General features: G+C 32.8%; 2 protein-coding genes across 2 annotated transcripts; one reads left to right on the plus strand and one right to left on the minus strand.

Annotated features, from left to right (window-relative positions):
• Window positions 1-4,507: 4,507 nt before the first annotated feature.
• On the plus strand, window positions 4,508-6,079 carry LOC129914061 (probable galactose-1-phosphate uridylyltransferase). Its single transcript, XM_055993109.1, has 4 exons — window positions 4,508-4,775; window positions 4,850-5,019; window positions 5,083-5,288; window positions 5,350-6,079. Exons 1-4 carry the CDS (start codon window positions 4,748-4,750, stop codon window positions 5,999-6,001), a joined length of 1,056 nt encoding a protein of 351 aa, XP_055849084.1. The 5' UTR covers window positions 4,508-4,747; the 3' UTR covers window positions 6,002-6,079.
• A 1,932-nt stretch (window positions 6,080-8,011) lies between these two features.
• Window positions 8,012-12,911, minus strand: LOC129914064 (COMM domain-containing protein 5). Its single transcript, XM_055993114.1, has 4 exons — window positions 12,801-12,911; window positions 12,175-12,748; window positions 11,953-12,096; window positions 8,012-8,605 (listed from the first exon to the last, which is right to left on the minus strand). The coding sequence occupies exons 2-4, from the start codon at window positions 12,477-12,479 to the stop codon at window positions 8,425-8,427; spliced, it is 630 nt and encodes a 209-aa protein (XP_055849089.1). The 5' UTR covers window positions 12,480-12,748; window positions 12,801-12,911; the 3' UTR covers window positions 8,012-8,424.
• Window positions 12,912-15,780: the final 2,869 nt, after the last annotated feature.

Below are 15,780 nucleotides of genomic sequence, written 5' to 3' on the forward strand. Positions count from 1 at the left end.
AACAGTTGTTTTATGCCATGTTTTTTCGCCTCTTCTATTTTTGCTACATTTGAAACAAATGCGAAAAAAAAGAAAACATTTACCAATTACAGCGGCAGTCAAAAAATTAGTTATATCATGTTGCTTCACTTTTTTACCTGGATGAAATACAAATGAATCATTACCGCAAGGCTGTGTTTTTTTTGGCATTGCTATCCGTATCCGCAATTGGAGTTTACATAGAATAGAAGCTAAATCCAGCTGCTATTAAAATTTTTACAAGCTATATTTATTAGTTTCTTCTCTCCTTTATCTTGGTGCTTTTTCAAAATAAAAAACATACTTTGGATGTTAATATATCGGAATGACCCTACAGACAGACCCTAATTGCAGTCGAAGATTTTGCAGTTAGTGCCTTTACGGGATTATGGGCAGAGTGATACCCACATTCAATGCAGGCCAACTGAACTTAAGTTCTGAATTTTTGTCTGCTTATTAAACGGGAATCGCGTCGTTTCATAAAAATCTAATTATTAATTTTTTTGTATTTGGACTTTCGTCATAATACGCCGATTTTCATAAATTAAACCGAAATCGCTTCGTTTCATCAAAATTTATGGTAAAAAACGGAAAATACAAAAATAAAAAATAATTAATTATGGAAATCGGTCATTCATTATAGTGGTGACGAAAATCCAAAATTTCTTAACTTAATTTTTTTCGTGTTTTTTTGCGTTTCTTGGCCATAACTTTTTTGTTAAGACAAACAAAAAAAAATAAAAATATTGCTCCTAGATTTTGATGAAACGAAGCGATTTCCATCTGTTTTATGAAAAAAGGTTCATCATTACAGTGGTGATTAAAGTCCAAAGTTTTTTAAGTTGATTTTTTTGTTGTGTTTATTGCGTTTATACACTCCTGCTCAAATTTAAAGCACAACATATTTATTTTTCAAAAAAGTCCTTTTATTACTTTATCTCACAGTATCGTGGTTATTTTCTCAAATAAGACAGGAATGAGCTTAAATTGAAGGTATGGAATAAAATGTTTGTGGGGAAGATTTTGAGAGGTATGCTGAAGTCTATCTGTCAACCCGCGAACCTTCTAGAGATGAGTCACAAATTTTCATGGAGTAAAATTTGCTTTACAACACGTACGGAGTTAGTGAGCTCTCCTAGACCTACTTTAAGTACCCAAAGATACTTGACCGATATCCTCAAACAGCATGCGGTTCCAATATCACCCCTAGATTTGGTCCACAGTTTAGTCTGATGCACGATAATGCATGCTAGAGTGGTATAAGAATATCTTCAAGATTAAAATATGCCACCTTTGAATTGACCACACAGATATCTGGATTTAAATTCAATAGAACATGTCTAGGAAATGTTGAAAAAATGCATTTGCTGCCGAAATCCACCTCCAAGCATTCTTGATCAACAGAAAACTGGAGTGAAAGAAAAGTTACAACAAAACCTTCAAAAGTTAATTCGTAGAATGAACGGACGACTCCAAATTATCATATGCGCTAGAGGAGACAATGCCAAGTATTGAATAAAATTATTGGAAAGAACAGTCACATGTTTTCTTAATATCAGTTTTCAGACCTTGAACTGCTAAATTTGGTTGATAATACTGTTGCAGTTTAGAATTTTTCTAACTTTCAAAACAATAAGCAAACACAAAAAAATACAACAAATAATTTTAAAGCCATTTTAAATAAGATGCAGGGGTATAACTAAACTAAAGAAGAAAAAAGTGTGCGTTAATTTTGAGCAGGAGTTTATATCATAACTTTTTTGTTTGGCCAATAAAAAAAAACTAAAAAACACCGCCCCTAGATTTTGATAAAACGAATCTATTGCCGTTTAATTTTTCAATATTGTAACGTTTTATTCCGGGTTCACAATAAAACTTATTTCATTTATTTAATTTCCACTTATCTTTCCGTTCAAATAACAACACACTTTCTTTCAACTCAATTTACTTTTATTATTCGCTCAAACAAACACACTTTTAAATCACTTTATTTACTACTAACAATTTCCAACACTTTATTTCACTTCGTACTGCACTCTTTCACTTTATAAATCAAACTGTGTCCGGTCGGTGTCTACGCTGCCCTTTTATACCGGAATTTCGAGATTCGAGAATGTCTTCGAAGGTTCTCGTCTTTGCTTCTCGAAACTTCCTTTCCAGGAGGGGGCGCTTCATACTTCCAGTCTAGTGGGATATTTTGGGATGTGTTCAGAGGGTAGGTAGTTTCTTAATTATTAAAGGTGAGTTCACATTTCTACCTTTGGTGTAGTAGGTAGTGTGTTCAGACATTTATCTTAAACAGAAGTTCTGAAATTCGTTACATTGCCCCCCTCTTAAGATTGTTCGTCCCGAACAAATCGATCGCTCTTTCACCTTCATAGCTATGTAAGTGGTCACAATGAACTTCTTTTGGTTTGCCTTTTACCTCCCTTTGTACACGGTGAAACACATCGTTGATTCTGTTTCCACAGTTTTGGCAAGCAGTTCTTCTTGGTGGCAATCTGCACTGCCGCTGGAGATGTCCGGTCTTGTTACAGTTCCAACATCGAACAGTTCCTGCACGCTGGCTTCTTGAGATGCGATTTTCTCGCATTCCTCTGATGCTACTCCTCTTAACCCATGAACTCTTTGCGATGCCTGTTCTCCCGCTTCCATAGAAAGCGCGAATGCTAGTGCCTCAGGAAGGGTGCGTTTTCCAGCTGTTCGAATCGCTCGCTGAAGGTTTATGTCAGACACAGCACGAACAAAGGCTTCTGTCGCAAACTGGTTTATTATTTCGTTACTTGCTGTTGGGTATGCCAGGTGAGCCAACCTTTCAACATCTGCTTGGAGTTGTTGTAGAGTTTCTCCTCTTTTCTGAACTCTTGTACTAAGCTGAACTCGGAAGACTTCTCCCATATGGCCATCTCCATAGCGCCTCTCAATGGCCTGCACAAGAGCGTTAAAATCGCCATTCTTTTCTGGTGGCAAGGTTTGCAATAACTCAGCCGCAGGACCTCTAAGGGCAAGAGTCAGTGCTATACATTTGTCTTTGTCATCCCAATCGTTTGCTGCTGCAGCTGCCTCAAACTGCATCTTGTATATCGACCAAGTAGTTTGTCCATCAAATGTTGGAGGATGAATTTCGTTCTGCCTTGAGTACTGGCCAGAATATTCTCGGACCTTTATTTTTCGGACTTTGTCAAGCTCTTCTGTAATGCTTTTGATTTTCTCTTCCATTTTCTCGAATTTTACTTCCATTGTCTCGATTTTTTCTTGAAATTTATTTTCAACGCTTTGGATGGAAGTTTCAAGAGCAACGAACTTTTTCTCAAACGCGTTAAACTTATCTTCAATGAGGTTTCGGATTTGTTCGAGAAAATTCTTCTGCTCACTCTTTTGCTCTTTGCGTTGTTTCTCAATTTGTTCGAGAAAATTCTTCTGTGCATTGCATTGTTCTTCCAATTTGGCAAGGAGAAGAGCCATCGTATTCGACGTATCAGCACCAGCACTTACTTGGTCTCCGGCTATTTCTATTTCGCATTTAAGCGTGTCCAAGTTAAGGTTTTTCTGGGTTAAATAATCCTGTAGGCGAACAAGGAGGTCATTTTTTGATCCAGCAGTAGGAAGACCTCGTTTCATTAATTCGGCCTTAAGCTCAGCATCATTTAACTCGTTCACTATTATACCCATTTTAACTGTTTAAAACGCGAGCACTTTTACTTATTTCAAAATGTTTTACACTTTGTTTATTGTTAAAACACACTCGCACTTTTTATTTTATTCGCGAAATTATCTGATTCGCACAAATAAATAAGTTTTATTCCACTTTTCTGACACCAATGTAACGTTTTATTCCGGGTTCACAATAAAACTTATTTCATTTATTTAATTTCCACTTATCTTTCCGTTCAAATAACAACACACTTTCTTTCAACTCAATTTACTTTTATTATTCGCTCAAACAAACACACTTTTAAATCACTTTATTTACTACTAACAATTTCCAACACTTTATTTCACTTCGTACTGCACTCTTTCACTTTATAAATCAAACTGTGTCCGGTCGGTGTCTACGCTGCCCTTTTATACCGGAATTTCGAGATTCGAGAATGTCTTCGAAGGTTCTCGTCTTTGCTTCTCGAAACTTCCTTTCCAGGAGGGGGCGCTTCATACTTCCAGTCTAGTGGGATATTTTGGGATGTGTTCAGAGGGTAGGTAGTTTCTTAATTATTAAAGGTGAGTTCACATTTCTACCTTTGGTGTAGTAGGTAGTGTGTTCAGACATTTATCTTAAACAGAAGTTTTGAAATTCGTTACAATATCTTTAGATATTTTATATTAAATCCAATCTAATAATACGGACACAGCACTGTCTTTTAGTATTAAAGCTACTTGAGCTTAAAAAGCTCTCTACTACAACTTTTAAGTTATCGAATTATATTTGTTTGTTTATTATCGATATACTGTTTCATCTCTAGTTCTTAATGATAAATAAAAACACTAAACTGCTGGAGAGAGGGATCACGACAATCAGTAATGGTAGTGGATTGATTCCCTTATCAGCTTTTCATGTCTTCGAAAGCGTAAACAAGTGTTATTTTAATTTCTTCAAATAATTGACTCAATTGTCCACTGAAGTGTATTGATTGAATAATCAAATTAAATTTACTTTAAGAACTTATTTTCCACCAACCAATTGGTCATTCCACATTGAATTGTATCCAAAACAAGTTAGAAAAGTTAGGAAATGTCTAAAGAAGAATTTGTTGCAACAGGTAGAGTTTCATAACGTTTACGTGTTATGATTGATAATAAACTTAATCAATTCTATATGTAAATTATTCTGTAGAACATCAGCACAGGCGCTTGAATCCATTAACTGGACAATGGGTGCTTGTTTGTCCACATCGCATGAAGCGTCCGTGGTCAGGTCAACAAGAATCCCCTCAGAAAAATGAGCTCCCCGAATTTGATCCCACAAATCCTCTCTGTCCGGGAGTAGCACGTCCCAATGGTGTCGTAAGTATCTTAACTTTTATTTACTAACTTAACTTTGATTTAAAAGTACTTTGACTCGAATAGAAAAACCCAGTCTATGAGTCGACGTTTGTATTTACAAACGATTTTCCAGCTCTTCTGGAAGGTGTTCCGGACCCTCCGGTCAGCAGTGATCCATTGTTTCAGGTAGCCCCGGCTCGGGGCACATGTAGGGTAATGTGTTTCCATCCAAAGTCAAATACCACTTTGCCTTTGATGAGCTCAACAGAAATATCTGCAGTTATCAAAGAGTAAACACATTTAAGATTGATATAAGACTATTCTTTATCATGATGATGACTTTTCTTTCAGATGGATTAACCAATACAATGATCTGCAAAAGAAATACACTTGGGTTCAGATCTTTGAGAACAAAGGTTCGGCGATGGGTTGTTCGAATCCCCATCCTCATTGCCAGATCTGGGCTTGTTCGTTCTTCCCATCGGAACCAAAGCTTAAAGATACAAATCTAAGAGCCTATTACCAGCAGCACAAACGTGCCTTACTCGATGATTATGTTCAACGAGAGTTAACCAAAGAAGAGCGAATTGTTGTTAAGAATCCAGATTGGCTTGTAGTTGTCCCTTATTGGGCATCTTGGCCATTCGAAACAATGTTGATTTCTCGCAATAAGAATAAGCGAATTAATGATTTGACAAAGAGTCAAATTGATAATTTAGCATTGACCATCAAAGAATTGACTACAAAGTATGATAATTTGTTTGGATGTTCATTCCCTTATTCCATGGGTTGGCATGGTGCTCCGACTGGCGATGAAATTGGAAAAGATGACGCTCATTGGACACTGCATGCAATCTATTATCCACCGTTGTTACGTTCTGCAACTATTCGCAAGTTTATGGTTGGATTTGAACTTTTGTGCCAGGCACAGAGGGATTTAACACCTGAACAAGCTGCTCAGAGATTACGTGATGTTGATGGCAAGAAACATTATTTACATTAGAAAGTAGATAAGAGTAATTTTGTATAATCCGATGTATACCAAATATTATGAGAGAAATAAAGTTTTCAATTTTAATAAGTAAGATTACATATTGCCATATCAAAGGGTTGGATAGTTGTACAATTCTTTTATTAAATAAAAATTAATTTAATAGTTATTAAAAAAAATTTGTAAATAAAAAAGGGCACTGTGGTGTATACGTAATTTTTTGAAATCAAAAATATTCGTGTACGTTGTGTATTGGATAAATCCTAAGAAATTAGGATTATAAACAAGTATTATTGCCGAATTTGAATTTATGTATACGTCAGTATCGTAGCTTTGGGAGCCCTGTATAAAATATTCGGGGCTCTATTTTACTATCTGAGGCTATAGAGGTAAGCTTTTTTTTATTAAACTTAAACTCTTGCGTGAACCGGAACCTTTTATGATTGAGAACTTGAGTTCAGGTAGCCGGCTTTGAACCCGGCCAAGGCGAAAAAGTGGGCCTCTAACTCAACTTACAGCCCGAACAAGTAGAACGATTTGGTTCAAACTTGCCAGTAAATTGGCTTTGGTTATTCCTTAGAAAGGAAATATTTTTTTTTTAAGATTCAAATCAACAGTACCTGCCATAGGACCACTAGGGAAAATCTTGCTAACTTAAAACAAAAGGATGTAATGTTTTTTCGTAAAATTCATCGAAATTTTTTATACAACATCGCGTGAGCAACGGTCATGTTAAAATTTTACAAAATTAAAAAAAAAAAATAGTTTTTAATTAAAAAAATGAAAAGAAAAATTCAAAACCAATATAAGGGTATATTTATTTTAAATTTGTTTCATAAAAAAATTATTTTAAAAAACCAACGAACACATTCTTAAAATTCTCTGTGAAACAAGCAATTAAATGACACAGCTGTGAACACACAAATAGCAATATTTACACAAATTTTATAAAAATTTAAATATTTTTAATGTGGTGCTTTCTGCAGAAGTTTAAAATGATGTTTTGCATTGGGCGGTGTTTAACCTACTACATACAAGATTTAAAATTTTTGAAATAATCCTACCATTCTCTTGCATTAGGCATTTAATGAACTCTAGTTTAAGCAAGAATATTGAAATAGCAGTGTCTTTGATTATTCTGTTTCATGCTTCCAAAAATATATTTTTCATTTATAAAAAGTCCCTAACACCCCCAAAATCTGGAGTTAAGGGCAAAAAACGGTTTTTTTTACCTTCACCCATTGAAAAAATTCTAGCATTGTTAATTTTTACCCATTTTTGACCCATTTTGACTGAAAATCTGTTGAAAATTTTGAAGAAATTGTAAGGGCAGTAAAAAACGCATGCCTAATAGTGATGAGCTTTCAGCTTTCCATTAAGCTGAATTACGACCGAATTTTCAAATTATTTCTTTACAGATTGATAGATTGTATCTCAAAGCATTGTTAATAGTGTTAAAAATTACTTCTACTACACTCAATATATTTAAACAAAAGCCTTTTTCCAAACGAGTAGAATTGGTGAAGTCCAAATACCAATATGATACTCTCCATTTTTGGACAATGAAGCATTTTTATTCAGGAAATTTTAATCAGGAAAACTTATGTTGGCATAATATAGAAAAATAATTAAATTCAAACGATTTAATTTATTTAACTAGCAAAACATTTGACCACTTTTGCTCGTCACTGTACATAAAGCATACTCGTAATAAATATCGAAATCTACAGCTGGTACATTTTTTCAATCTCGTTGGGACAATATTCCTATTTTTTTTTTATATATGAATCAATATACTGAATTTTCTTTGTTTAAGCTTTGTACACATTTCAAGTGGTAAGAAAGCATGACAGCTCCTCTTCAGTCTAATTGACTTTTTTTTTAGTGAAGAAAAAAAGTAATTTTTTTTGTGTAATTTCTCACTCATTTTTTTAAATTTTTTTTTATTAATTTTTCATATATACAATAATAATACAATTATATATAATATAATCAATTTAAAAATAAACCATTCAATTGCATAGGCAAATACATTGTTTTTTATTTTTTTTTGTATAATTTTATAATTATTACGTGTATATATGTATGTCTTTTTTTTATATCTCAAACTTTGTTTTATTTTGACTGGCACATCGAACATTAATATAGCTAACACTACATAATACAGCCTTACTACTCAAATACATAGAATTAAACAATTCAACAATAATAATACATTAAATATCTTATTGTAGTCGAAGTTAGACAATAGTACAGTGGATTACAGAAGCGACACGTCGACCAATTGCAGAATAACATCGAACGCAGCACACTTTTATATTTTTTGTTTTTCTTTTGTTTTTTTGGGAACAGGTTACAGAAATAGGAATAAAAAGATTATAGCAGCAAGTATATTCTTGCAATATTTAGATGATAGATTGTATTTTGCAGAGAATTTACGTGGTGTACTTCTTCATTAAAGCACGGTTCTCAAGGGATTGCATTTCTTTGAGCAGCAGGGCAATGTTGTAACGCAATCGATGAAACATCGCAACCGGAAATTCCAAAGTTCGATATTCGCCATTTGGAGTTTGAAAGTGGATTATGATTGTTGGTTGGGAGAGTTGGATTATGCCACTGAAAAAAAGAAAAGAAACAAATAAAGAAATAACCATCATATTTGATATACAATTAGGCAGATTTTTCATGTTTCTAAACCGATTGTTTTCCAGTGTTTTACCAAGAAACTAACACAACTTACCATTAATACATTTTTGAAATTTTTTTGAACAAAATATATTTTTTGAAAGATTATTAAAGTCTTAGATTAGATGAAAAGTTTCTTTCATCTAATCTACAAAAGAAACATACGAGAAGTTGTAATAATTACCGTTTATATAATATTATTTTTATTTTAATAAAATCTAACAACATCAATAATTGTGAAACTTTAAATAACAAGAGTTTTTATTATTCTTTTATAATGAGTCGGTTAAGTCGTCTGCAGAATGCAAATGCATTTAATTTAATAAGCCACCACGTGCTTAATTGATGGTTAATAGATTAAATATATAGGGATCTCATTAAATGTTTGGTTTTGTTTAAAGCTTATCGTTTCTTCTAACGGTATTTAAAAAAATTGAGACAATGCTCTTGCGCAATTGCGTATTTGTTTACAAGTTCTTGCAAGATGTGCATGGGTATGGTGACCATCCGTATAAGTGGCCTGGGACGTATAAGTGTCCCATATTTTGTAATTTGTCCCGTGATTGTCCCGTATTTGGACATTCTCTGATTTTTGTATTCAATATTTTAAATACTTTGTACGGAAAACAAGAAAACAGTGGCTGGAAATTAAATTTTTTCTAATTTTTCGTATAAAACATTAACGGCCAATTTCTTCACATAAGTCCTAAGTCAGCTTAGTACCCGGTCTAGCTAGACCAGGTCCTAGCACTAGTACTCGGTCCTAAGGAAAAGTTAGGACCCGAGCATTTCTTCACATATATAGGACCTGATCTAAATTCACAACGCAGTCCTAAGAAATAATACGTATAAAACTGGTCTAACTGTCATTCTGACAATATTTTGATGTTTGAAATATTTTATTTTGATATTTCAGGAGATTAAACCAAATGAAAAATATACAAAAAACAGTAAATTAATGAAATTAACATTAAAATAATTTTTAAAAAATATTGTGAAGATTGAAAAGAAGCCAACAAGAACAGAAGATAAATTCTATTAAGAACTGTCACAATCAAGAATGAAGATAATGTCTGGATCATATACAAAATAGTCGGCAAGACTGGTAACTAGTTCACCAAAGAATATAGATTGGCTATTGCTTGGGAAAGTCGCCGACCGAAAAAAAATCATTTTAAAATAAGTAATACGAAAAAAAAATCATTTTAAAATAAGTAATAAAAAAGACGAATATCTAAATAAAAATAACGTTTTAGAAAAACTGCAGCTTTATTGTTTTGGTACAGTTTTTTTTTTTATAACAGTCATAGGACGAACAGAATAAAGACAAGTTTGAGCATAATCTTCAATACTATTTGTAAATAAAATACTTTTGCAAACACATTTTGCGTTGGAAATTGGAAGATGGTTTTCACACGGCCATCACGAATTCTAAAACATGTCCTCTGCCCGTAAAATGGTACCGAAAGGTGATATTTTAAGTGAATATTGTATGTAGGTGACTCCATTTATATTTATACTTAACCATGGTTTTTCCTATCAGAAATGCAGTGCCAACGATTTTTTTTATAATAATTCATTCAAAAATTGCTTTGCTTTTGCAATTTTTCAAGGCAGATGAACGTATTTGTCGTTATTATTCATGAATTATATCTAATGCAAAAAATCGGTTATTATGTTTTTGGTAAATAAAAAACAAAATCATTAAAATCAATAGAAACGCACTTGTCAAGTGCAACAACACCCAAGAAATTAAAAAATCTGCCAGATATCTCTTAAAAATAATTAAATCCATTGCTTTGATTGAAGTACTAACCGCTAGACTACCGATTTTGAGGTCCTAATAAATACCGAGTCCTAACTAATACTCGGTACCAATTTGACAGTACTAAGGCTTAGGACTTTTGTGAAGAAATCACTTGGTACCGATCTGAGTACTAACGATTGGTATAATAACCAGGTACTAATCGATTTTGAGGAGCTAGCTAGGACCAGGTCCTAACTAGTACTCGGTCCTAAATTGACAGTTTTAGGACCTAGTACTTGGGTGAAGAAATGAGTTGGTACTGATTTGAGTACTAACTTTAGGACTAGGACCGGTATTAGCGTTAGGAATCTGTGAAGAAATCGGCAGTAAGCCTAGTACGCTGCTGAAGCAAAACGAAAATTTTTCTAAGTCTCCAGAGCCAAAAAACTTTTGCTGCAAAAAAAATTGCCTGGGCAAATAAATGGGAGTGACAAACGATTGAAAAATCTCCATATATTCTAGCACAGGTAAGAATTTCGTTACCTAAGCTGCGTATTGTGCAACGAAAAGCAAAATTTTGTGCTGGTTTTGTATGAAAATTTTCGTAGCTAGGCTTAGTTATTTTTAAATGCTCGTCAATTATTTACTTCCAGCTTCTGATTGGCAGGTTGCTACACCAGGTAAAATGTTTTCGAATAAAGAACAACATATGGAAGAGTAAAGAACCCAGATAAGTTTAAAAACTTTTAAGGAGATGTTAAAAGTTGTGTTAAAGATCATACAATTTCAAAACCATTTAAAATATTTTTGATTAAAAAAATATTTTTTTATTTTTGTTTTAAATAATTTTTTTCTTTTTCAATTGAATTTTTATTTAACTATGGTTATCATAAAGCCTAAGATTTTGTAAATTTCAAAAATTTCACTTTTCCTACTAACACGATAGATAATATAGAATTTTAAATTGTGGCCGACTACTAGCGACTCAAGTGGCCGACTTTAGGAGATGGGGACCGACTACAAACGAATCGTACCACTTGTGAATTCTTAGCGAATAGCTAATTTATTTTGCATAATTTATCCACAAGAAAAAACGGTAGTTTCTTTTATATTTCTAAAAACTGAATTTTAAGGAGCAGTAAAAAAAAGTTACTTGGGCGATTACTGCTCCACCAGCCTATATAACAATCACTAGAGAGTCTGGTAGTTTATCCGAATTGAATATACATACTAAACTATTTGGATGAATAGAAGCTAGTTTGAATAACGTTGATTTAAAGAATACCTTCGGAAGGGATAAAACGCAAAATCAACAAAAATCTATCCTATACTTTTTTGTATGGATGATCCATAGTTTCCAATTATTCTAAAGTATTTACCCCCACTAATTTCTACTGAAAAAAAAAAAGATGAAGTAATTCTCAGTAAGTTTTTGTTGTTTCACACTGTTAAATTTAATTTAATTAAATTTATACTGTCACATCGTTCGCCTACTCTATCTATTTATGTATTTGTAGTCTTTAAAACTTACCAATCTCCAAGTGAGATATTAATCCGCCATTGCAATCTCTTCGGAGGCGATCTAAGGCATTTGACCTCGTAAAAATTCTTTGTCAGCGAGTCCCTATGATTGTGCAAGACCTTGCTAATGTCATCAATACATTCTTCTGTAAATCTGCAATAAAATTCATTAATAAATGCATTCTTTTATAATTTTCTTAGCCACAAAACCAAAAGAAAAACAAAAAATTACTTCAACTCTCTTAAACATTGGCGCAGTTCATCGTCCTTGACACTGCCCTTGGGTGTCCTTAAAAAGATTTGCATTATCTGTAAAATCGCTGCAAACAATTCGCAAAAGTTCTCGGGAATTTCACAACCGGAATGAGTTAATTTGGTTAAAGCCAGATCCAAGACTTCTGGTGAACATTTGCGGCTTTCAATGTAATGCACAGACACTTGGATGAGAACACGTAATACTGGCTTGGATAGTTGGGGCACATACTTGATGTAGGGCTTGACTGTCTTCAGCATTGTGTATTTAAAGTTGGACGACATTTTTTTTGCAAATTATTTTGGATAAGACTTTTGCTAACAGCTGGACAAATGAAGAGTAGCTTATTAAAAAAAAACCTAGAATGCAAAGAATTCTGATGACGTTGAGAAGAGAAAATATCACCAAGTTACAAAGGAGGCAAAACAAAAACAAATTCAATTGGAAAAAATGCAATGCCCACCAATAAAAGTTGTTGATTGACAGGCACTGAGGCACATGCGAAAATGGAGATTTCCGGAGTTGGTTATTTGCCAGCTAATTGAGTGGGTTTCTAAAGAAAATTTTATAGGATATTATTGATTATAGAATATATTACAACTTACAACTATTTTTGTTGAATGTTGGGAGTTTATTGAATTTGAATTTTTAATTTCTATTTCTGTGTTTGATTTGGTTTTGGTGTATCCAAATACTTTAGAAGTTGGTTGATGAATTTTTTTGACGTTCTTAAAAATGACGTTTCAATTTAGTACAGGGTGATACGGAACAAAAACAAATGAGTACGAAAACAGGGGTGTCTTCCTAATTTCTTTGTATACTTTTCCCACTTTCGTACAGGCACATAAGTTTATGTCACTTTCAATTTCAATGCGTGTAATCCAGAAGAGCATTCCGATCCCGAACGAAAAAAAAAAAAAAAACAGCCAAATACAGGGGTGGAACTACGGCTACGGCATACGTTCGTTAACGTATTAATGCTTTATGTCTCTATCATTTTTTTCTGATTAAATAGAGAGAGCAATAGTCAAAACGTTAACGAACGTATGCCGTAGTTCGACCCCAGTTCTTTTCAGTCTGAAGAAGTTTAATGTCTTTGAGTTTGTCTGTTTTTCACAATCTCCCTTAGTAAAAAAATAACTGCTGTAATAGCCCTGTTCCATTGGGAGGTGGCAAAGTACTACTAGTAGTTTACTAGCGATTTTCAATGGAACGCACTTTCAACGAATTCAATACAAATCGTATCTACTCGGGAAGAAGAGTATGAGAAGATGATAGTACTAGATTAACCAAAACATCTACTAGCAGTAAACTACCACCTCCAATGGAACAGGGCTAATAACACGGTGCGACACTGAAAATACACCCGACGAATTTCATAGTGTAGCCTGTTCCTATGGTCGAATAATGCATAAAAATATTTTTGTTATATTTTTGGAACCCTCCATTTTTTTTTAATTTACAAAAAACCATTTTTACAGACTTTACGATGTAATCTATCAATATCTCAGTCATTTTTTTAACAATTCTCAATATGTTATATGTATTTGGAAAGAGGATTTCCAAACCTTTTGAATGATGTATATAAATCTATTGGTTAAACAAATTAAGTGTAGGTTTTTATCCCATAAATCTTGAAAAAGTGATTTTTTTCTCAATTTTTTTCAACTTTACCCAATTTTTTTTTGAACAATAAAACAAACAATAAATATAACAAATATAACAAATCATGATGTGAATTGAAAGGTGCACAATAGGGTGCTCGATATTTTAAAATAATTGGAATTTGTATGCTCCTAAGATCTTATATGGTTGGAAATAAACTAAAAAAAATATTCCCCAAGTTTCAAGTCTCTAACTTCATTCTAACCCGTGCCGCGAAGCGGTTGAACTTTTTTATGGGAATAACATGGGGTTTCTTGGACCTAGTTCGATCAATTTTATATTCCAGCCAAACCATTTGTTCAAAAAATTTAAAACTTTAAAGACTTAAACTTGATAAGTGTAGCTATCATGTGAACATTTTTCAGATTTTAAATTGTTATATTTTTAGAGATTCTGCTTGGTAAAGACAATCATTTTTTTCAGACTTTAATTTTTTTTTAATTTTTTGGCATTAAACGTGTTAAAAGAGATTTTTGAAAAAAGTTAGAAATTGAGTTTTTATAAAACTTGGAACTGTTAATTGACTTGCAGCGAAATGGCTCAGGAAATAAAAAATATTTTGATCAATTAATTGTTCCTAATTATTTGGCAATATTTTAGTGAAAGAATTGTAAAAAACAAAAATAAATTATGGGCGGAGTTAGCAAAATGTGCAATGTGGTCCCATTTCAATTTCGTTCAGTTTTAGAAAAACCATAAAACCCTGTTTTGATCCATGGAAGTCGGTTTAGTTTTTTGATTGTGGTCGGAAAAAATGTCCTTTAAAAAGATCACATTTAAAATTTCTCATTAAAAAATGTTTTTGTATTTTATTTCGATTTCGATGTTTTGTTTATTATTTGTTTTTTTCTTAGCAAAGTACACCACCTATTACAAAATCATTGATGCAGTTTTATTGGTTTATAATTTTCTTAAGATATAGTGCACTATCGTGCATTAAAAAAATGAATTGATAAATCAAATTTTAATATTTTAACGGTTTTTTTATTTATTTTTCTCAATTTTTGTAGTTATTTTATTAGGTTTATCCGTTAAAATATGACTTTGAAAATATTGGAAACAAAATATATAATCTATTTTTTTGCTGTTCAAAAAAATTTGTTCAAACTTTCTTTTTGAATTTTGTGAAATCTGCTGCAATAACTACAGAACAGTTTCATGATACATTTAAAGTTTTTTAATTTTTTTACTGGAGTGCCATAGTGGTCACGGGAACAATGAACAAAAAGTGATTATACCGAAAAATGGGGTTTTTATGTGCCTGCATCATTTTGTTAGGATTACAGAAAAATGCTTTATGGGTGGAGTGTTTTTGTATTTTTATTGCATTCTTTGTCTAATTAGTATTTTATTGGTCTTCCTATTGCTTTTATTACATATCGCCGAGAAATTGACTAAGAGAGGTTTTTCTATGAGGTTGCAGGAGGTATCGCAATGCAAATATTGTTTTAGGTCATTCATATTAAAAACAAAACAAGAAGTTCATACTTTCAATATTGGAATTATGGCAAGGAGTTTTGTCCTGTTAAAAAATGGTATCATCAAATAGCTCCAACCAACGCAGGGGCACTTATAAATATTCCAGGACCCGTTGGTTAACTAAAACTGCATAGACTTTCGATTCTAGGAAGACCATACTGCCTTTTTTATTTCAAGTGAATCATCCCCAAGCCACTACCAATTTTGGAAAACATTAGTTAGATGCATTCAGAGATCAACTTTTCCTTTTGTTTTCTTCGCACAAGAACGGACCTGATCTTGATTGCTTTAAGTCCAGTTTTCACAACTGACAAAATTAATTTCACTTTTCCAGTAGCTTAACACAGATAATTTTTTGACGTGATAACGTCTTATAAATCGATGAACCACAAAAAAGTGAAGCCATTTTCTAACGTTCCACTCTCGAACTTTCGCAGTGCG

This window comes from Episyrphus balteatus, chromosome 3 (genome assembly GCF_945859705.1).
Source record: "Episyrphus balteatus chromosome 3, idEpiBalt1.1, whole genome shotgun sequence".
NCBI lineage: Eukaryota > Metazoa > Arthropoda > Insecta > Diptera > Syrphidae > Episyrphus > Episyrphus balteatus.